General features: G+C 44.9%; 1 protein-coding gene across 1 annotated transcript in view; it reads left to right on the top strand.

Moving 5' to 3' along the window:
* VPS54 (VPS54 subunit of GARP complex) overlaps positions 1 to 16,153 on the top strand; it is a 48,358-nt gene extending 32,205 nt beyond the window's left edge. The window contains exons 12-23 of the mRNA XM_069954864.1: positions 203 to 549; positions 3,651 to 3,780; positions 5,787 to 5,968; positions 6,277 to 6,389; positions 7,639 to 7,702; positions 7,784 to 7,889; positions 8,059 to 8,146; positions 10,848 to 10,969; positions 11,960 to 12,040; positions 13,646 to 13,753; positions 14,627 to 14,721; positions 14,986 to 16,153. Of these exons, the coding sequence (XP_069810965.1) occupies positions 203 to 549; positions 3,651 to 3,780; positions 5,787 to 5,968; positions 6,277 to 6,389; positions 7,639 to 7,702; positions 7,784 to 7,889; positions 8,059 to 8,146; positions 10,848 to 10,969; positions 11,960 to 12,040; positions 13,646 to 13,753; positions 14,627 to 14,721; positions 14,986 to 15,091 (1,542 nt within the window). The 3' untranslated portion in view covers positions 15,092 to 16,153. The remainder of the gene's footprint in view (positions 1 to 202; positions 550 to 3,650; positions 3,781 to 5,786; positions 5,969 to 6,276; positions 6,390 to 7,638; positions 7,703 to 7,783; positions 7,890 to 8,058; positions 8,147 to 10,847; positions 10,970 to 11,959; positions 12,041 to 13,645; positions 13,754 to 14,626; positions 14,722 to 14,985) is intronic.
* The last annotated feature ends 7,908 nt before the right edge of the window (positions 16,154 to 24,061 follow it).

Below are 24,061 nucleotides of genomic sequence, written 5' to 3'. Positions count from 1 at the left end.
ATGTCTGCGTCCCGGTACAGACAGTAACTATGTTCGGTTTGGAGAGGCCTTTATTGTTCTTTGGGGTAAGGGAACAATCCATGCATCTTCCTCTCCTTTCTCCTTATAGTCTGTGAGTGACGATGACGGGCTCAGTGCTTTCTGGGTTCCCGCACACCTGATGGCCCCTGGCTTATGTCTCTCTCTTTGGTTCTGTTCACAGGCCACATTAAACGTTATCCGCAGTGTTGTGCTCATGGTTCTAGATAAAAACCAACGGATCAGAGAAATGGAGGTGACGGCAGCCCATAAAGCCTTGGCCAGAGAGAGCAATGCGGACAATGATCTGGCCTACCTGACTCACGAAGGTTTGTTCATAAGTGATGCGTTCAGTGAAGGGGAGCCCCCCCATGCTGCTACCAACACTGCCTTCCAGAGGAATGCATCACCCAGCAGCAGCAGCGAGCCCTCCGTCAGCGATTCCGTATCTGATCCTGAATGCACTACGGACTCCTCGTCCAGCAGAGATCACACCCTGCCATCAGTAACCCCGGGGGGAGTAGAAATAATGTGAGTAAGATTAGACTTCGTAGAACTTGCCTTGTGAAACCAGACCTGATGACTATAACTAGCGCTGAGCCGACCTGCTGAACTGTTCTGGTTCAACAACATTCTCTGAACCCAAACACTCGACATTTGACCCCCAGCGGCTGAAGAAGTTGGATGCCGCCTTATGGCCCTATTCCACGGGTCGTTTTAGAGGAGCAAACAAGCGCTATTAGCGCTCGTTTGCTCCTCGTTCGCCGCTCGCTGCCGCCGCTATTCAACGCGGCTGCAGCGAGCGGGTGAGTGCGGGAGGGGCGGCGGGGAGCTGCGGGGGGGGGGGCTGCCCGGGTGATCGCTGAACGTCCGGGCAGCCCATAGGATATAGCAGCGTCTGCTGCCGATGCTCCTATTCAACGGAGCGACGGCAGCAGATCGCTGCTATATCAGTCGCTTGTTTTTCAACATGTTGAAAAACAAGCGACTGCAACGATCAGCCGACATGAACGATGTCGGCTGATCGTTGCACTCTATTCCACGGAACGATTATCGTCCGTAGCGGTCGATATCGTCCAAAAACGAACGATAATCGTTCCGTGGAATAGGGCCATTAGAGTCTATATAATGGCGTCCATTCACTAAATTTCAACATTGTGTGAACATAGCCTTTCTGTGTTTTCAATCCACTCCTGGTTTTGGTTGCAAAATACTGAGCAAAAATACTGTGTATGAACATAGTCTAAAGCTGCATTCAACTTCTCCAGCCTCAGGGAGTCAAATGCCGAGTGTTAGGGGTTTGGAGAACATTGCTGAACCAGAACAGTTTGGCAATTCTATTCAACCTTATTTATAACCAAAAGCAATAGTTATGTGAATGTATGCTCAGGGCCATCTCAGTCTAACCTTAGGCTGATACTGCTGATATATAACAACTTCATGTATATAGGGTCATGGATTTGCTGAAGGTATAATCATGACTGGGGTGCAGAGTCACCAGAAACTAGTTGATTATTGCTGCTACACCATCATGGATTTTTTTAAAGGGGTAGTTCAGCAAAAAAAAAAAAAAAAAATCTTTCAGATCAACTGGTGCCAGAGATTTGTCATTTACTTCTATAAAAAAAATCTCCAGTCTTCCACTACTTATCAGCTGCTGTATGTCCTGCAGGAAGTGGCGTATTCTCTCCAGTCTGACACAGTGCTCTCTGCCACCTCTGTCCATTTCTATGGGGATTTCCAGAGGAGCAGAAAATCCCCATAGAAAACCTCTCCTGCTCTGGACAGTTCCTGACATGGGCAGAAGTGGCAGCAGAGAGCACTGTGTCAGACTGGAGAGAATACACCACTTCCTGCAGGACATACAGCAGCTGATAAGTACTGGAAGACAGGAGATTTTTTAAATAGAAGTAACTTACAAATATCTGGCACTTTCTAGAGCCAGTTGATTTGAAAGATTTTTTTGGTGAACTAATTTAGATAAATAAAGAAAGGTTTTATTCAAAGTCATGCTGGGTCATCTTAGATACTACATTTGCTGCAGTTTGCCTTGTATTATGGTTTCTGCCAATAACACATGTATATTGGAAAGTTATACATTTTCCATAAAGATTCTCAGTTGGCGTGCAGCACTAATGTCTATGAGCTGGACCCCTTAGGGTTCTTACTTATGGCCGTATTATGCCTCCAGTTTGTATGGAGCTATAATAAGGCTGCTGTAGGGTTGACACATAGGGTCATCGCTGTCTTCAATATTCCTTCTATTGCATATACCTTATAAATCTGACTAAGGGTGCGTTTGCACAGAAAGATTTATCTGACAGATTTTTGAAGCTAAAACCAGGAACAGACTATAAACAGAGAACAGGTAATAAAGGAAACATTGAGATTTCTCTTCCTTTCAAATTCTATTCTGGTTTTGGCTTTAAAAATCTGTCCAATAAATCTTAGTACGTAGCACTTAATGGTGCATATACACAAACTTTTCTCCCATAGAAGCATTGCAGATCTTTTTTTTTTTTTTGCAGAGTAGTCAAAACTTGCAAAGGGAAATCCTATGAAGTATCTATTAAAAATTGCCAGTGAGACACTTGGGCCTTATTCATGCCTACCGTAATTCGTATCTTGTTGTTATCTATTGGGCCGTTCACACGATCTGTAGATTACAAGGATGCAAACCAATGCTGAAAAAAATGGACATGTCCTATTTTTTATACATTGTAACCTGTTTGGTGTCTTTATTTCTGTAAAAAAATACAAATGGGTTATAATTGACCTGTTGGGGAAAAAAAAGCATTTACAAAAATACAGATGCACTACATATGCTCAATCCATAATTTTTAGCGGATTGTATGGGTGGATAGTGTGAGGAATCTACAGACTGCAAAAAAATACTGAATGTGTGCACAAGAACTTTGAAAACTTTCCAAAAGATCTTTAAGCAGATCAATCAATTTGTGTTGTTTTGTGCCATCTAGAGGCTCGGAGGTGGAACTACATGACCTGAAACTAAGAAATCACAACCCCTGCATGAGCAGCAGAGCATCGCGTTTCCCCCTGCCCTGGGATATCACTCTTAGGATCCTATCAGACAAATCGATTTTAACGATTAATTATAAATAATTGCAAACAAGATCATTTATCGTTATCCTAAAATCGTTCCCCATGTTACACAGAACGATAGCGGTTACTACGATTGTTCACTCCATCTGAACCCAGCAAGTGAAGGAAGGATGTGGAATTACACTGAACGATTAATGATTATTTTGGTGTCTGTACCAAACGAACAATGAACGATTTCTTGTTGGTCGTTTGAATGTTGCCTTCATTTACCTGAAATAATTATCGTTCAAATTGGAACGATATAACGATAAGAGGTGTAGTTTTGCAACAGACGGATATTATTGCACTTGTGTCTCACTGTTGATCGCAGCTGAAGCTTCCAGAATGATTCTGACTTCATTTTGCATGTAGTTTCTAGAACTCTATTGATAGAGAGAGATTGATTCATTGATTGATAAATAGATAAATAGATAGATAGAAAATTGGTAAGGATGGATATTCACATTACTGTCACTCCTTCCTTGTTCTTTATGTTCTCATTGGGATTTTTCCCGTTTTGTCTTTTTCAGAATGACGGAGGATATAAAATTAACAGACCTGGAACTTGGTAAAATTGCGAACAATATACAGGAGCTGCTATACAACGCTTCAGACATCTGTCACGACCGCTGCGTCAAGTTCCTGCTGGCGAGAGCCAAGGTACATGATGCATCCCCTATGAGTGTGGGGACACTGAGGTATAAGCCTTGCTGTATCGCCACTTACAGTATAAGGACTTCTTGGTCATTTTCCGGACCGCTTAAAAGTCCAGTCCCATCTTTTGGCCAAAAGTTTCTGATGGGTAAAATACAGTGAAGCTTCAGGAGTTACATAACCAGTGGAGCTCAGAGCACTCTGCCACATTTAGGTGACAGAGACCTGTGCAGTCAGTGCATCTCCTACACCTCGGCCGGTGTCACCTTCTCCACAGTGACACTAAAACATTCAGGATCATCAGTATTAGATGGGCACAGGCCTGACTCTCAGCCCCGACCCACCACCACCACAAATCAGATGTTGAAGACAACACGACTCTTTTGCAACTGATTCATACATACACACATCATACTATCATTCCATACATACATGTCATACTGTTAGTCCTTACATACACACGTCATACTATCAGTCCATACACACACGTCATACTGTTAGTCCTTACATACACACGTCATACTATCAGTCTATACATACAAACGTCATACTATCAGTCTATACATACACACGTCATACTATTAGTCCATACACACACGTCATACTGTTAGTCCTTACATACACACGTCATACTATTAGTCCATACACACACGTCATACTATTAGTCCATACATACACACGTCATACTATCAGTCTATACATACACACGTCATACTATTAGTCCATACACACACGTCATACTGTTAGTCCTTACATACACACGTCATACTATCAGTCTATACATACACACGTCATACTATTAGTCCATACACACACGTCATACTGTTAGTCCTTACATACACACGTCATACTATGAGTCCATACATAAACACATCATAGTGTTAGTCCATACATTCATAATGCTGTAAGTCCATACACACACTCATTCTGTTAGTCCTTACATACACACGTCATACTATTAGTCCATACATTCACATGTCATACTGATAGACCAAACATACATACGTCATACTGTTAGTCCATACATACACACGTTATACTGTTACTGGCAGTGCAAGGTGCTGTAGTGTTCTGTTGTCCAATTCAAGCAAATTGAAGGCTTCTGCGGCACCTGCAGAGTTTGCTGCATATGGGTAGATTCGAGTAAAACAGGCAGAATTCCACATGTGACCTCTATGAGCAAAGAGCGGCAGCAGCAGAGGAACGTGCGCTCTCCCATAGACAGGCTATGGCACATAGACAGAATCCCACCTGATTTACTTAGTGTGAACATACCCTATATGATAAAGCATACTGTATAGTGAAGAGTAAAAAGAGTTAAAAGAAGAAACATTAGGTACAAAGTTGTGTATCTGAGCCGGGTATCTGATAACGTTGAGCTGTCAGTGCTTTATCGCCCTGTGTGACGTGTGGGAACACCCATCATTGTAATAAGTGTGTGACTCACCTGTGACCCCTCAGCTATGTTACTGTATTATATTACTCATGGCGACAGCTTTCTTAGCATGGCTTTGTGAGGGATCGCTCTCTCCCAGGGCACATTTACCTCTTATTCAGTTAGGTGCAGTATTATGACCTTTTTATTTTTTTAGAGACCGAACCAGTTTTTTAGATTTTCTGCCTATAAATACGGCCATAGATGTCAGAGAAGAAGTCAGACTGCCAGCAGCCACCACTAGGGGGAGCTCACTACCTAAAAATCATTTATAGCCCCCATATTCAGCTGTAGTGAGGGTTTTATTATGAGTGTGAATAAAGCGGGTGGAGAGGTCAGATCTCTGTGGATGATACATCACTGTAATAAGACGCCAGACCCTGTTTGATGCCGCCTGTAGTCCCTGCAGTATGAAGCTGATGGTAGGTTAAGGCACTGCTGTATGTATATGGCAGCCTTTATATTACACTGTATGGTGACACCTTCTCGGATTGTATATGTAGAATGTTCTTACGTTACAGCTATAGATAACAGACGTTCATCCTCCATCATTTACACTGTCCCCTGACTTTTTTAGGACGGGTTCCTGGAGAAGCTCACCTCCTCAGAGTTTGTGTCCTTGTCCCGGTCAGTGGAAATCTTTGTCCAGGATACAGAGAAGATCTGTGGTAGGAGAAGCATGTCTCTGCGAGGGGCTCTTCAGAGTCAGGCCAATAAGTTTGTAAACCGCTTCCACGATGAAAGGAAAACCAAGCTCAGGTATAGTGTATGTGTATGTGATGCTGAGGTGACTGTGTGACTATAACTGTGCGACTATAACAGTGTGACTATTACAGTGCTTTCTTAAAGGGATTTATCAGGAAATCTAATTAAAGTAATCCGGTACCACCACTATACAATATACATGTAATGTAATGTACTTAGTTATTTGGCATCACCCTGACATATCGGAGAGCCATCCCATTGGTTTAGTATTGAGGATGGAGAGCGCACAGTGTGACAGATAGCGGCTGACTGAGCTGTAATCCGTCCGATAACACTGAGTGAATGTGTTTTCTCCCGGGCAGCCTCCTGCTGGACAATGAGCGCTGGAAACAGGCCGACGTCCCCGCTGAATTTCAGGACTTGGTCGACTCCATAACAGATGGCAAAATAATTTTACCTGAGAGGAAATCTGGCTGTGAGTTGGTGTTTAATAATGGAACACGTGTTATAGAAATAACATAGAAATAACATACAGCCCTCGCCTGCCTCCTGCTAGTATCTGTATATGAGCTCCCACCACATAGATCACGGACATGAGACCTGGAATCAGCACTTGGACTCTTGTCTTGTAGTTATTTGCCCCTTACAGAACGAGATCTTATTAGCAGTCAGAGGAAAATGTTTCAGTTCAAAGAAAATGTCCAATCTTGAGCAACATTTTGCTTTTTTAATCTAACCTGCTGATATGTCCCTATTGCGCACGCGGCATCGAGAAGGAACGTATGTGTCTTCCTCTACTCCTCAGCGCCATTCTGGTGCGGTTAGCAGTGTACTCCTCGGCCTGGAGCACCGTTAGGAGCACTGCTCCGCCCCCATCATGCCAATCCGGCCCGCCCACTCTATTCATTATCTGGGCAGTGCTCCTAACCGTGCTTCCTGCCATGGATACAGCTACTAACTAACTATATGTTGTTATCTTTTATAACCGCAAGAGAACCACAGAGGCGTCTAAATCAGGATACTCCGCCTGCTTACATCACCTTACTATAAATGGAGCTGACTGCGTACAGGCTTGTTTTAAGTTCATTGTCTAAACAGTATGAAGTGAGCTCCCCCTAGTGGTGGCTACAGGCGGAAAAAGTTTTATCATTTACCTCTGTGTCATAATTCTGTGTATATGGTAATATATAACACATAGTATTATAGGAAATTATTTAGTAATATAATAGTAGTATATTAAAAGGGACGTCACCCAACAAAAAAATTTTTTCAAATCAACTGGTGCCAGTGCGAGAGATAATTTACTTCTATTAAAAAAAAATCTCCAGTCTTCCAGTACTTATCAGCTGCTGTATATCCTGCAGGAAGTGGTTTATTCTTTCCAGTCTGACATAGTGCTCTCTGCTGCCACCTCTGTCCATGTCAGGAACTGTCCAGAGCAGCAGAAAATCCCCATATAAAACCTCTGGTGCTCTGCACACTGGAGAGAATACATCACTTTTTGCAGGACATACAGCCAGCAGCTGTTAGTATTGAAAGACTGGAGATTTTTTAATAGAAGTAAATTACAAATATCTGGCACCGGTTGTTTTTTTTTGTGAACTACCCCTTTATGGAAACAGCCTTCCCAGAGTCCATATAGGTCCTCAAAGACCTCCACTGTACACGCCATATGCTTATGTTATAGGAGAAGAAAAAGTTGACAGATTGTCTATAATTCTTAGGTGCAGAAGAGCGGAAGCCCACTGACTTTCTTACAGTCGATGGCCAGAAGTACGCTGTGGTCGGGTACGCTGCTCATTCCATTTATATGTATGAGATTCAGGTGACGTTTTCCTTATCAGCTCATGACCTCTGCTTCACCTGCAGGACTGTCCTGATCCTGATCAGAATCATTCTGGAGTATTGCAGCTGTGTGGACGACATCCCCTCTATAACCACAGACATGCTCACTCGTCTGTCCGAGCTATTGAAGGTACTTGGTATTTCATAGCCTCTCTGTATTTATTATCAGTGGCCTTAAAGGGACATTTGCTTTTTGACGGCATTTGGAGAACACAGGAATGTACAGGATCAGGGAACAGTAGAGAGGAGACAAGGACAGATCCAACAACGGCCTTCTGTTTTTGTCTTTTTTTATTTAGTACTTCAACTCGCGTAGCTGTCAGCTGGTCCTGGGAGCCGGTGCTCTTCAAGTGGTTGGACTGAAGACAATAACCACAAAAAACCTTGGTAGGTTGTTATTCCTGACCCCTATATTAATATAAGGTTCTTGGGGGGCAGAAGACCTGAGTGAAAAAGGAAAAAATGTGTAGATAGTCCTGCATGTAAATCTCTAGCTTAAAGGCAATCTGTCAGCACTCGGACCTGACCCGAGGTACTGACAGTGTTATATAGGCCACAGCACCCTATTCAACATGGTGCCTGTAGCTTGTCTGTCTATGTAGTAGAAAATGTGTAATCTTAGTGTGACCAAGTGTCAGAGAGGAGTTGTGGCTCTCTGGCCAGGCTGCGCTCTGTTACGTCTTCTTGATTCCACCCCCCTCCCCCTTGGCTCCTCCTCCCTCCCCTTTGGTTCCTCCTCCCTCCCCCTTGGTTCTTCCTCTCTCCTCCTTGGTTCCTCCCCCTTTGTTCCTCCTCCCTCCCCCTTTGTTCCTCCTCCCTCCCCCTTTGTTCCTCCTCCCTCCCCCTTTGTTCCTCCCCCCTCCCCCTTTGTTCCTCCTCCTTGGTTCCTCCCCCCTCCCCCTTGGTTCCTCCCCGTCCCCCTTGGTTCCTCCTCCCTCCTCCTTGGTTCCTCCCCCTTTGTTCCTCCTCCCTCCTCCTTGGTTCCTCCACCTTTGTACCTCCTTCTTCCTCCTTGGTTCCTCCTCCCTCCTCCTTGGTTCCTCCTCCCTCCTCCTGGGTTCCTCCCCCTTTGTACCTCCTCCCTCCTCCTTGGTTCCTCCTCCCTCCTCCTTGGTCCCTCCTCCCTCCTCTTTGGTACCTCCTGCCTCCTCCTTGGTACCTCCTGCCTCCTCCTTGGTACCTCCTGCCTCCTCCTTGGTTCCTCCTGCCTCCTTCTTGGTTCCTCCTGCCTCCTTCTTTGTTCCTCCTCCCTCCCCCCTTGGTTCCTCCTCCCTCCCCCCTTGGTTCCTCCTCCCTCCCCCCTTGGTTCCTCCTCCCTCCTCCTTATGACGAGCGTCCTGCGATCCTAAACTCATTCAAGCATCGTAACCAAGAAGAGCGGTGCATGTGCACTGATGGAAGTAACTTTCACTGCTCAGCGCGCATGCACCATTCTTCCTGGCTAAGGCGCTTGAATGAGTTTAGGTTGCAGGAAACACGTCATCAGCGTAGCGGGAACTAGAGGCCGATATGAAGTTATGATTTAAAAGGAGCAGGAGCCAAGGAAGAGGCGTGACAGAGCGCAGCATGGCCGGAGAGGCCAAACTCCTTTTCTACACTTGGTCACACTAAGATTACATATTTTCTGCTACAGGCATCATGTTGTATAGGATGCAGTGACCTATATAACCTTTGTCAGTAACTCTGGTCAGGTGCGAGTGCTGACAGATTTACCTGTAAATGGGGTTTTCTTGGACTTTTATATTAAAGGACAAGTGCCATGAAAAACTTTTTCCTAGTAATTGAAGCACATTACAAAGTTATATAACTCTGTAATGTGCTTCAATCACCTATCTGCCTCCCTTCCGTCTTTTTCCCCCTCCACCCCCCACCAGGAAGTGTCCTAACTCACACAGACCTAATGACTTCCGTCACCGTCACCAGGCAGCTCCTTCTTGTGAGGATGAGTCATCAGCAGGAGGGCTGCTCTAGGTCCTGTTACACCAGCCTCCCCCTCCCCTGCCTTGTCAGGTGACTCAGCTTGCTCAGCTCTGATATGTCATTCACTCACTGAGTCCAAGGCAGCAGGAGAGAGTATGAGGGGAGGGGGGAGCTGCCTATGTGCTGGGAATCAGTCAGAGGGAGGATAAGCAAGTGACATGTGACAAGTGATGGCTTGCAGTTGTTCAGCCAATGGGAGCTGAGCAAGCTAAGTCACCTGACAAGGCAGGGGAGGGGAGAGGCTAGTGTAACAGGAGAAGGAGCTGAGAGAAGAGCTTGGTGACGGTGACTACAGTAATTAGGTCTGTGTGAGTTAGGACACTTCCTGGTAGGGGGTGGAGGGGGGAAAAGGCAAGGAAGGGAGGCATATAGGTGATTGAAGCATATTACAGAGTTATATAACTTCGTAATGTGCTTCAATTACTGGGAAAAAGTTTTTCATGGCACTTGTCCTTTAATGGCCTCTCCTTAGGCTTCATTCATTTTTTAGCAGCTGTGACGGTTCTGCAGCTCAGTCCTTTTTACTTGAACAAAGCTGGAACTAAAGAGAGCCACAATACCAGACACGGCCACTATTAAATGTATGGAGCTTTTCCAGGTAAACAGTAAAGAAGCCGCAGCGCTCTCCGGAGCACTGCAGCCACTTCTTTCTATGTGAGTGCCAAGAGTCAGACCCCCATTGATATAGATGGCCCATCCTAAAGAATAACCTCCCCCTTGAAATGCTGCCTTTCACACTGACACCTCTGTAATTTCTTGATCACACTAATTTGGACGCTATTCGGTAAAATTCCAATGTGCATCCCCCGCACTGAGCTGGAGTATGATGTGAACGGAGCCGTACTAAGGCAACATACCCAATAAAGGTAGAAACCGAGTGCCCTATAAGAATACAGTCCTTCCTGATTCTACATGGTGCTCGGACTGGATGAAGCATTTTACACTTCAACCAGTTACTACACACGTTAACCAGTTACTATTACTACACACTGGGTGCATGTATTTCCATAGTGTCTAGTTACTAATGCTGACTTTTGTCTTTTAGCAGCCTATGGGCTATATAATGATAGTGGATAGCTGCAGTGATGTTATATCCCTTGTTTTGCAGCTTTATCCTCCCGGTGCCTGCAGCTTATCGTACACTACATTCCTATCATACGGGCACATTTTGAGGCTCGGATGCAGCCTAAGCAGTACAGCATGCTTCGCCAGTTTGACCACATCACTAAGGTAAGTGCCCCATGGTCGAGGCCACGGATATCTTACCCACATAGCCTTGGACGTCCAGCAGCCTGAGGTGTCCCATTTCCTTAAATACTGTAAATTACAGATCAGGATAATTCACCTAATGCCATAGTCAGGAGAGAAGAGTTCAGATGGGATGAAGCCCTTTTCCTACATCCCCTGGTTATACTGCTAGATTTGCAGCCGACAATTTTGTATCCACATACAGATGCAGCTTATGTATCAGCTGATCCCTGAGCCTTTTACACAGAGCAGAAATTGGGCTATTCAGCCAATAATTGCCCTGTGTAAAGCGACCTTTAGGCCTTAAAGTGAAGATTATTACAATAAATAGTAGACAGGATGGAGCTGCAGTTTCTCTGCCTGAGATTGCATGCTGTGGAAAATTAGAGGGAGCACAAGTAGACAGACCGCTTATAATGCTTAAAGGGGTTGTTCACCAAAAAATCTTTTCTTTCACATCAACCCGTGCCAGAAAGTGCCAGAGATTTGTAATTTACTTCCATTTAAAAATCTCAAGTCTTCAGTACTTATCAGCTGCTGTATGTTATACAGGAAGTGGAGTATTCTTTCCAGTCTAGAGAGTAGGAGAGGTTTTCATTGGGGATTTGCTGCTGCTATGGACAGTTCCTGACATGGACAGAGGTGGCAGCAGAGAGCGCTGTGCCAGACTGGAGAGAATGCACCACTTCCTGCAGGACACGCAGCAGCTGATCAGTACCGGAGGAATTGAGATTTTTTTTTATAGAAGTAAATTACAGACCTCTGGCACCACTTGATTTGAAAGTAAAAAATTTGGTGAGCTACTCCTTTAATCATAATGTTAACATGGTACCAGCAATAGAGAATGGAACAAGATATAAGAAGCCAGGTCAGACACCCAGTTTATAGCAGTATAGGTTGTGAATACTTGTCATAGCTTTTTACCAACCTGCAGCATGTGTGATGTGCTTTTTTGTTTTTGTTATTTAAAAGGACTACAATGACCACATAGCGGAGATATCTGCCAAGCTGGTTTCCATAATGGACTCTTTATTTGAGAAACTTCTGTCAAAGGTAACCAGAGATGAGGAAGAGAGGCGTCTCTGGGAGACGTTGCTTATCCTGCGTGTCCGTCCTTCTATTGGCTTTTATATCTCATATGTGCAAAGAAAATAATTTCCTGTGGGGACCTGTGACCGTCTTCTTAAGACTAAAGCCCTTATTACAGGGGGCGACATAGAGGCTGTCAGCGCTGTCATCCCTCGTTTGCTTCTATTTTCCCACTCAGCAGCATGCATGTGAGTACAGGGGGAGCTGCGGGGGGGTGCCTGGGTGATCGCTTGATCGTCCGCGCAGCCCACAGTAGATAGCAGCCGTCTGCTGCCACCGCTACTATTCCACGGAGTGACGGCAGCAGATCGCTGTTATTCTGGACAGCAACGATCAGCCGACATCATTTACGTTCGCTGATCGTTGCCTTTTATTACACAGGACGATTATCGGCCGATATCAGCCGATAATCGTTCCGTGTAATAGGGCCTTAAGGGGCCTTTTGCACACACAGATTATCTTTTGGATTAGATTTTTGAAGCCAAAGCCAGGAATGGATTAGAAAAGACGATAGATCTGTATGACCTGTTCTGTCTATAGTCTGTTTCTGGCTTCGGCTTTAAAAAAATCTGTCCGATATCTGTGTGTGTAAAAGGACCCTAAGGGCCCTTTGCACGAGCAGATTATTGGCAGAGTGTATCAGCGATCAGCAGAGGACGCAGGAAGACGCCTGATCCTCAGCTGATCGCATCTTTTGTGCTGCACTAAGATATGTCGCTGTGTAAGGGGACGTGCGGCTGCAATTTATTTAGCACAGGCCTTCTAGAGCAGGGCGCAAAAGTAAAATTGGCACCAAAATCTTGTAGTTTGATGAAGTTTATTCCCAATACATGAGGGGGGGCCGGGGAGATAGGCAGGAACACTTGCCATGAAAAGAAAAAAAAAGTCCCCCCCTCCCCAAAATTTTAATTAAACTGGTTTAAATGATTCCACTTACAAAAATGAAATTTATTATATAAAGGGGAACTATTAGCAGATTAGACAACAGCCGCCTATTGCACATGGGGCGCGGAGGAGGATAATAGTATGTCTCTTACCCTCCTCCTCGGCTCCTTCTTTCTTCCTGTGCTGTTAGCAGTGTAATCCTCAGTCCGGAGCACCATTAGGAGCATTGCCCGCCCCAGAGCACCGATCTGGCCCATCTACTCCACTGATTATAATCAAAAAGAGCTGTCATAGTGCTATGGGGCGGGCAGTGCTCCTAATGGTGCTTCAGACCGAGGAGAACGGCGAGAGACATACCTTACTCCTTGGCCCCCTAGGCGCATTTGGGAGCTATCGGCAGGTTCTATTCGTCTTACCTGCTGATAGTTCCATTTTAATTGTATGGCACCCCTGTTAATGTCTGAATGTTCTGTGCTAGTCCTCCTGGTGGTGGTCAGTATGCCTCCTCTCAGACCCTATAAGTAGCTTCTTACACATAAATGGACGCCACAGACAAGGTAACTCTGTTACTGTGCGGACATGCTAATATGATGGCTGCCACATAGCTGCTATAGAAGGCGTCATGGCTGCAGGTGAGGTCAGTGTCATCAGTTCTGTGGTGTTTGATGTGTTTCTCTCTTGCAGTACGAGGTGAAGGCCCCTGTTCCCTCCATGTGCTTTAGAAATATCTGCAAGCAAATGGCTAAAATGCACGAAGCTATTTATGACCTTCTGCCCGAGGAGCAAACACAAGTAGGTGTCTGCCGGAGAAAAATAAAGAAAAACCTTATTGTACTGAGATAATGGTAATCCGTGTAATAGATGGAACCCTAGTGCAGCTCATAGAGGAGGCCGTACAATTTTGCCGCATTTTAATTGGCCTTGATGGAACGACGGCCGCCCAATGCACACAGTGTATAAAATGATGGACGTTGTCTGCGCAGACATCAAAATAATGATCATGACAATTATTTTTGGACGCCTTTTTTTTTTTTTTCAAACAACGGATATTATTTTTTAGTTGGTCACACACAGTTTTCCATTTTTCACCGTTTTTCCTATTAAAATCGATAGACTTTTCAATTAAGGACAAAGGGCGATCAGTCCACCTGACCTAGACTAATAGATTAACAGCCGCCAATGACGGGCGTCCAAAACGTGAAATGACTGACGTAAGTTTTGGGCTATGTTCACACTATGTATAATAAACGGACGCTTAAAGAACGGACGTTGTTTTAATCACCAACAATGGCCATTTTTGTCTTTAAAAATACACTGTGTGAACATAGCCTAAGAAATAAAAAGCGGACAATAAAACATCATGTGCACATAGCCTGAGTATTTTCTGAGATATCCAGGGTTTATTCTCCCATTAAAGCTTTTTCACCTAAATTTCTATGTTGTGCTACAACCTTTTATTATAGTTATGGAATGGCTATCAGCTCTCCCCCCCCCCCCCCCCCCATACAGCTGCCGCATGTTATAGCAGTATATCTAAGATCGCTTTCTAAATAGAAGATAAGGTGATAACGCGCGATGTTCTTCCATGTCTCAGTGCTCTTCTTGGCTCCTTGTTTGTTCAGCTGTCTCTATAAATCCTTATATTATTCTGTTTCTTTTATGCAGAATCTTTTCCTCCGAATCAACACAAGCTGCAGACGTCACCTAAAAAATCAGCTGTGTCACCTAAATGTCACAAATGACGGAGGTCCACAGCATGGGTGAGTATCCCCCCTGTACAGACCCATGTACATGAGCACTAAAGTATATATATATTCTTGTTGTAAACTCTAGCTGGGATTTCAGTCAACTCTATCTCCCTCCCACTACCTTTTCTTTACTATAACTTTACTATAACCAAAGCCAACACACCCGTGGGAGTTTACTAAGTTCCCGGCTAGAGTGTACAGCAGAACCTGGAAGTACTTTACTTTAGTATTTTGCAGCGTTTTACAGCCTGACATTGATTTGCTTTCTGTCTGCAGGATGGTGGCAGCAGATATCGCCTTTTACACTGGAAATGTCCAAGCTCTAAAGAGTCTCAAGGATTTGGACCTAAATATGGGGGAAATTTGGGAGCAGAAAAGGTGATGTCTAACCAAAGGGATAAACTAAGGAGCTGCTGATCTCCTAAGTCACCTGTGTGTACGGCCGGAAGGGTTATACACAAGACCTTAACATTAGATTCCAAAGTGCAAGTCAGGGGCGCAAGACGTTGGTTTCCGGTAACGGGATCCAGCCTGGCTGTCAGGGATTACCGTAACTGCGCCATTCATGATGAACTGGTCACAGGAAGAAAAAAATAACTTTTTTTTTCTTTTTGATTAAAAACAGCCTCAGGTTTTTTTTTGTGTTTTTTTTTTTTTTTTTTCTGGACCAAATCCAAACAAGTGCATGGCGGTAACCCGGCGTCCCCTATGTGGGATGGCCGGTATTCCGAAGAAACAGGATCCTCCTTACCACAAAAGACTCTGAAAGGCTTCTCTTGTAGGGTGTAATAATGGTACGGATCCCCGCCGCAGGTTCACAACACTACGGAATGAAAGAACGGCCACTGTAATTTGTGATTCCTCTATGTGAGACAATGATGGTTGTGTATATACAAAAGCCGGGCATTGTAACAGTGAAGGAATAAGCTTTAATGGCGTTTGGCTGTGGAGTAACTGCGGGAGTAGGTGAAGGTCCTCTGTTCACCTGCTTTATTATCTGTCCTCAAACTGGATACTGGGTTTCCTATTTCAAAGCCTCTATTACATGGCCGCTAAGCACAATGGAGTCATTGATCCCTGATGCACAGGGCAGGCTTCTCTGTGCCAGGCTCTTCATGCACTATGTGGCTCTGCAGAGGGATGGCAGGATGGCTCAGGAGCGGGCGAGCTGCAGGTTGCCTCATCTCCTCGGTGTCTTGCACTGCTCCACTACAATAACTCCACAGTAACGGTGCTTTGATTAGCCGATAACCTTCGGATCGCTTGGGGACAATGCTATAAAATTGCTGGTATTTTCAATCAGTATTTTTGTACAATATATTTTCTTTTCTTTTTAAATTAAGGTATTTTTGCTCTTCCCGTATCTGGTGAGGGCGAAAGTATTTATTTGCAGTATCTGCTATTGATGTGGATATTTTCTGATTGCATTTTTAAGTAAATTTCATCCAATTAAGAATGATGCTTGTCTTTTGTTTGTGTTTAGCCAACAGGAGTCCTATCTATCTATCTATCTATATATCTATTTATCTATCTATCTATCTCCTATCTATCTATCTATCTCCTATCTATCTATCTATCTCCTATCTATCTATCTATCTCCTATCTCCTATCTATCTATCTATCTATCTATCTCCTATCTATCTATCTATCTCCTATCTATCTATCTATCTATCTATCTATCTATCTAATTATCTATCTATCTATCTATCTCCTATCTATCTATCTATCTCCTATCTATCTATCTATCTATCTTCTATCTATCTATCTCCTATCTATCTATCTATCTATCTATCTATCTATCTCCTATCTATCTATCTCCTATCTATCTATCTATGTATCTATCTATCTATCTCCTATCTATCTCCTATGTATCTATCTCCTACCTATCTATCTCCTATCTATCTATCTATCTATCTATCTATCTATCTATCTATCTATCTCCTACCTATCTATCTATCTCCTATCTATCTATCTATCTATCTATCTATCTATCTATCTATCTCCTATCTATCTCCTATCTATCCTATCTATCTATCAATTTTCCACCTACACAGAATGTAGATGGAGGAAATATTTCTAGTCACCTGTGAGAGACAGAATCTATAGAACAATTCTGCCTCTCACAGAGCTGTTATTTCTCTATAAGAAGCTCCTCCTCCTCCGCCGTCATTACCTGGATTACCTGCACCTGTTTCTCATTACCTGTATAATAAACACCTGTCCACATACTCATCACACTCCAACCTCTCCACCAAGGCCAAGACCAAAGAGCTGTCACCAAGGACAAAATTGTAGACCTGCACAAGGCTGGGATGGGCTACAGGACAATAGGCAAGCAACCTGGTGAGATTTCCAGGGAATGGATCTTGAATTCCCTGGAAGATCCTGGCCGCAGATTCCTGGGAGCGCAACTATGCACCTGGGATCGCAGGCATCGCACTGGAGTGAGCGGCTTTCGGTCGAAAGTCCGAAAGTTCCGCTCATCTTTACTCACCACGTGGGGTAATAATTATTTTGAAGAAAGTCAGGAATCCGCCCAGAACCACAAGGGAGGACCTGATTGAAGACCTGAAGAGAGCTTAGACTGCAGTCTCATAGATTACTATTAGTAACACATTACACCATCATGATTATAATCCTGCAGGACACACAAGGTCCTCCTGCTCACACCAGCACATGTCCAGGCCCGTGGGACATCACCAGTGACCATCTGGATGATTCCGAGGAGGCGCGGGAGAAGGTCATGTGGTCACATAAGACCAAAATAGAACTTTATGAGTACAACCCCATAGTCCTGACCATGAAGCATAAAAACATATAAGACTGCAGGAATACTGGGGATGTGATAGTGTATGGGTAAAAAAAAAAAAAATCCGCTGCTTTATTGATGTCATCGTGTCTGTATCGTTCCATCTAATGACTGTTTCCTTTCTCGCTGAACTTTAAGGAAACCAGTCAGTTTGATTGTGCTGATATGGTTCCCAGCAGCAGAGTATAGATGTACTGTGCAGGTTGCAGATAATACAGGCCACGACTGCAGCAGTAGCTTTACAAACGGGAAAAAGATGTTTTATTACACCAGTAGAGGGACGGCGACTAGTCACGACTCTGTGGCTGTGAGCGCGCAGTGCACAGATGATTGACAGGCAGAGAGCTGTGGCTATTCATGGACGGCTCCCCGCCCAGATGACTAGTTGTCGTTCTTCTCCCGGCATAATAAAACTTCTTTTTTTCCTTTTAAAAAGCTTCTGCTGCAGCCGCAGCCGGTGTATGCTCCGCAAGCTGCACACTGGATCTATACTGTACTGCAGGGAACCATAGCAGCACAATCCTACTGACTGGTTCCCTCTAAAAGTTTAGTCTCCTATCAGACCTCCCTGTAGTGGTCACTAAAAAAAGAAATTCTGTTAGGAGTGTCCAGCTTGGGAAGGAAGTTATCCATGAAGTCCGAGGTTGTGGGGGATGGGATGAAACAATGAAAACTGGTAACGTACATAGAGCTGCGGTTCGCTTACATGGGTAAGTCTCATTGCCCAAACTGGGCTTTAGATCATACAACACAATGGGGGAGATTTATCAAACATGGTGTAAAGTGAGACTGGCTCAGTCTCCCCCGGCAACCAATCAGATTCCACCTTTCATCCCTCACAGACTCTTTGGAAACTGAAAGGTGAAATCTGATTGGTTGCCGGGGGAGACTGAGCCAGTCTCACTTTACACCATGTTTGATAAATCTCCCCCATTGTGTCTCTAAAGTGGGGTAAGTTTCTACCTTGTGCCCCTTTAGTGTTCTGAATAGGATATTCACACTCTATCCTCTTTTTCTGAAATAAAATCTATTTTTGTGGGGGCGGCCATTCTGCTGAGCTGCTGTTACAGTAGTTTTCAAAATTTACATTACAGCAGCCAACTGGATATCAATAACCTAAGTCAGAAAATCCCTCTGTGGGCAAGTGTTGTGGGCATGCTCTGTGACATGTGACCTATTCCCATCACTCATAGATGTGTGTGCTACTTATGTCCAACCCCCTGTCCTCCTAGGTCACAGGTGTCAAACTCAGGCCCTCCAGCTTTTTCAAAACTACAATTCCCATCATGCCTGAACTATACAAAGCTTTAGCTGTCCAGGCATGATGGGAATTGTAGGTAGTTGTGCAACAGCTGGAGGGCCGGATGTTGACACCAGTGTTCCAGATGATGCCACCACTGGCTGTCACGTCTAGGCAAGGACTGAACAGGTAGCCAGGACTCTGGATAAGTTTGCTGTTTTCTGCCGTTTCCTTACTTACGGAATCATTGTCTGTGACTCCCATTTACTACTATAGGAGTCGCAGGAACCGTGGAACACAGTGGGCTCTGATGTTTCCGTAATCTGCCTGAATGTGGTGGCCTGAAGACGCAGGCAGGATACAGCTCTGGGGACCCCAACTCTGCGGATCCTAAGGATGTGTCGTAAATGTTCAGGTATGGAATAATCCTCTAAATGGTAACTATGTGATTTCTTCCCTCTGAGGAACTATTTGTAGATTCCTCTCAGACGCTTCGGATACAGAATTAGACGATTAGTGGGTGTTACAGAGGACAATGCAGCCGAGCGCTTATTCCTCAGATATTTTCTGATGCTTTAAGGTCGTTCACTTTAATCTCATGTACATGGTCTAATTGATCTATTGGTCTGATTCTGGTCTTGAGTCTAGGACTATTGATGTGGATGGGCAGCTCAGGAAGATCATAGTTACTCCTTGCATTTCACGATTAGGAATTAAACTATTAAATTAAATATTCATGTTAAATAACTTCCCTCAATCTTATAGCCAATGTCATTCGTAACGTGTTTGTAAATCACTTTAATTGACCAAAACTGACTCATCCCATAAAGACAGCTCTAAAGTCTAGGTCTCTCACTTCTCTGCAATCTGCTCCAAGTTCTCGGGTGAAATCTGTCTCTAGAAACAGCTGGAGTAGGACAAATGACAAAGTGGGGTGGGGTTTACCATGTGCTATGTGCAGGAGAGTAAGAAGGCTGAGTCGATCTTCCTGCATCAGATGGTAAGCCTCAAAGGTAAATCAAGATTCCCCCTCTCACCATCAATAAAGCTTAGGACTCTCTTTCCTCTACATGCCATCTAGTACTCTACTGTGTAAGGCATCAGCTCAGCACAATGCCAGCACATGCCATGGTATAGCAGGGAGGAGTATGTGCTGTGCTGCCCTGTGATTGGCTAGAGAAGTTAGTGAAGTAATGTGTGTACTGCTGACAAACAGCCCACCTCCGGTCCTGCATCTTAAAATGGAGAGAATGAGAAATATCTGTGTACCATGGAACTCACAGGGACTTCATAACAGCAGTGACTGCACTAACATCACTCTGAAGGGTTAATCTGACAAAACATGGCAGGGTTTAAAAAAAATCTTTTGAAATGGCAGGTCCTCTTTAAGAACGGTCCCTACGCTTGGCGCAGCTTTCACCCATTCTATTCAGGGAATGCCGTCCTTACAGTGAACAAGGTCAAATATTTCTTTTCAAACACATAAATTTTATTGAATCAGTAAGAAGCAGCAGAAGACGCGGCACCTGTAATAATGTCTGATGAATAGGAGTAATCCATACAGAATCTGTAAGAAGAGCACCACAATGCCCAGCACAAGGTTCCCATCAGTATTGTATGAATAGCCAGAGGACAGTCCATGTATGATGCAGACAGACAATGACAAGACAATGTTAAACATGACTATATACCTGTGTTGTTTAGCTGAGGAAATAACATAAGACCTCGAAACGTATCAGTCCCTCTAGGATTACATAAACTTCTAAGGCTAATGTATTACACACCAGTCTTAAACGGGTACATGGACATATCCATAGCATTTGCCATAGATGCCCCCTCTAAGGTTGATTAGCTTTCTGGGACAGATAGTGTTAGGGTAGTAGTGTAAGCTGTGTAGCTGTAAAATTGCTCTTGTCCAGTACACCCTGTCCACAGCTCTCCTGTGTGAAGTTGACCCAGTGAGTCATCTGTCAGGCTTCCTCAAGTGGCCTGTACTAACAATGTGTCTGGCAGCAGAATTACTGTCATTGACAATGACACTTTGTCTGCTGCCAGACACAATTTTCCAACAGACCATCTGATCAGGGGCGTAGCTAGGGGTTCAGCCTAGGGGGGGCGAGTGAGGCTGAGTGGGCCCCCAACCAACGTTACCCATAGGGAACCCCAGCAGGTGACAAGGATTTTTTTGAATAATAAAGGGAATATTCTTCTACATTTCTTATAGTGAATAAGGATACAGAGCCGTGTAAGAGGCTTCTACATCTGGAATATAGAACCACAAAAAAAGTAAAAGGGCTTAACATTAGAAAAATATAGCTGCCTTCTTCCACAGACAGCACCACTCTTGTCCTCAGTTTGATTCTCCTGGTGGCTGCAACCTGTGGGTGACAACCATCAGCCCTGAAGTTCCAGCAATACATCTGTCTACAGCGGCAGGTATCGGAGGATTGTACTACTGTACTACAACTCCCAGCATACCCTGAGGGCTGCAGACTGTCAACCTGGAGCCCCCCTTCCTCGACCAAGTGCATGCTACTGGTATATATATATGGTATTACCAATAATACCAGTATACAAGGGGGAAATATCGCCACAACCACTACCATCACCACCATATTGTTACTGACTAAATCCTCTATACTAAATCCAATAAAACACAGTACCAGATTACAAGTAACAAATAACACCACTACTTACTGACTAATACCAGCACATACCGACTAATACCACTGCTGCAACTGAATAATCCACTGTACACAGAGCAATATCACCTCTTCAAGTCATTTAGCAGTAGCCCCAGCTCTACACAGGCTCTACACACCATATACATTACAGTGCAGATATATTTAGTGACTCACAGGTGACGTCTTCTCTGATCAGAGTTCTTCCCTTTTCATCTTCTTCTCCATCTGCCCTGGGCCGTTATGAGAACTTCTCCGAGCCACGAATCCACAGAATCTGCCAGACAGACATATTAGGCTCCAAACTCTGGCACCATCCTCATCTCTCTACACACTGCACATCTGTATTGGCCCCTTTACACCCTTGTTTAGTGGGTAGGCTGACTCTTATAGATGGCTCCCCCCTGTATTGCCCCCTTATAGATGCCCCCCCTGTATTACCCCCTTATAGATGGCTACCCCTGTATCCCCCCCCTTATAGATGGCTCCCCCCTGTATTCCCCCTTATAGATGTCTCCCCTCCCCTGTATCCCCCCTTATAGATGGCTCCTCCTGTATTCCCCCCTTATAGATGGCTTCCCTCCCCTGTATTCCCCCCTTATAGATGGCTTCCCTCCCCTGTATTCCCCCTTATAGATGGCTCCCCCCCTGTATCCCCCCCCTTATAGATGGCTCCCCCCTGTATTCCCCCTTATAGATGTCTCCCCTCCCCTGTATCCCCCCTTATAGATGGCTCCTCCTGTATTCCCCCCTTATAGATGGCTCCTCCTGTATTCCCCCCTTATAGATGGCTTCCCTCCCCTGTATTCCCCCCTTATAGATGGCTTCCCTCCCCTGTATTCCCCCTTATAGATGGCTCCCCCCCTGTATCCCCCCCCTTATAGATGGCTCCTCCCCTGTATCCCCCCCCCCTTATAGATGGCTCCCCTCCCCTGTATCCCTCCCTTATAGATGGCTCCCCCCTGTATCCCCCCTTATAGATGGCTTCCCTCCCCTGTATTCCCCCCTTGTAGATGGCTCCCCCCCTGTATCCCCCCTTATAGTTTGCCCCCTGCACAGCAGATTAAAAAAAACAAACACACAACTCACCTAACAAGCGCTCCCCCGTCGCTGCTGTCCTCTCTTCTGCCCCCAGCTGATGCGTCCCTCCCTGGGGGATTCCCGGGCAGCGCACACATCCGGAAGCTGAGTGTGCGCCCAGGCCGGGACTTCCGGTACAGGAAGTCCCAGCGACGCGCACTAAGGTTCCTGATACGTGCGCTCCCTGGGAATCCCCCAGGGAGCGACGCATCAGACAGGGGCAAGATTGCCTCTTGCGGCCGCAAGCAAGACCGTGCTTGCGGTCGCAAGAGAGGCATAAAGGAGGGGGTGGGCTCGGCGGTTCGGGGGGCGTGTGCGGATGCAGAGCGCAGCCTCTTGTGGCTGGAGGCATAACGCTGCCTCCGGCCACAAGAATGATTGACACAGCCAGGAGCCAATGGCTCCTGATGCTGTGTCAATCACATCCTGGCCCAGTCGGAACTGTATGCGCTCATTAGGAGTGCGAGCGCATACAGTTCCGGCCACTACTGACGTGTTAATGCTGTCTGCAAAAGCAATAGCTTTTGCAGACAGCATTAACTGTCTAAGACCTCAGTGGGCCCCTGTCTGAGTGGGCCCGGGGGCGACCGCCCCCTTGCCCCCCACCAAATTTCGCTACTGCATCTGATGTAACCTGACAGTTGACTGACAGATTTAGTTTCACCCAGGAGATCTGTGGATGTTGGTGGATCACTGACATACAATGAGTCATTGCCAGTTATCCATCACCATCCACAGCTCTGCTGTGTGAATTTACTTTAAAGCAAGGAGCCTGCACAACCCTGGAAATGGGTGCTTCCTAAAACAAACCAAAATCAATTGTACTACAAGAAAAAGAACAGGGGTATGTTACAAAGATGCATTACACCAACAGAAGTACAAATATATCAACACATTCTATTAAATATTACAAGAGAAGAGGATATTAAAACAATGGCAAGGGAAAACAAAATCCTTTCACACAATTCAAAAACAATTAAAATATCCACAAACATGAGACACCCATGCAATACAAAGGGTCTGAAGTTACCACAGGGAGGCACTGTAAATCTGTATAGTGAATAAGAAGTCTCTGCACTCCACACATCTATTATACAATATCAATAAATCTCACCTGTAAAACTGAAGAAGTAGTTATATTCCTTTATGAGCAGGTTTCAATACTGAACCGGGATATGTAAGCGGAGGAGTGTGTGTGTGTGTGTGTGTGTGTATATATATATATATATATATATATATATATATATATAAAAAATCTGTAAATGCTGGGGCTGTAATACTACTGACAGCTGGAAAGTCACTAATATCTAGTCATGTCTGGGGACAGTACATGTCTCTGTCTCTCTCATGTTTGGGGACAGTACATACCCACTCGTGATTAGATAGAACTTTCCATTAACATTATTTAGTTTACTAAGGGATGTTCTCTGAGCTTCTGCAGTGACCGGGGTGGGGCCTCTGAGCTCCTGCTGTGATGGGGGTGGGGCCTCTGAGCTCCTGCAGGGGTGGGGCCTCTGAGCTCCTGCGGTGATGGGGGTGGGG

Source organism: Dendropsophus ebraccatus, chromosome 15 (genome assembly GCF_027789765.1).
Source record: "Dendropsophus ebraccatus isolate aDenEbr1 chromosome 15, aDenEbr1.pat, whole genome shotgun sequence".
Taxonomy (NCBI): domain Eukaryota; kingdom Metazoa; phylum Chordata; class Amphibia; order Anura; family Hylidae; genus Dendropsophus; species Dendropsophus ebraccatus.
This window is presented reverse-complemented; position numbering and strand designations above follow the sequence as displayed.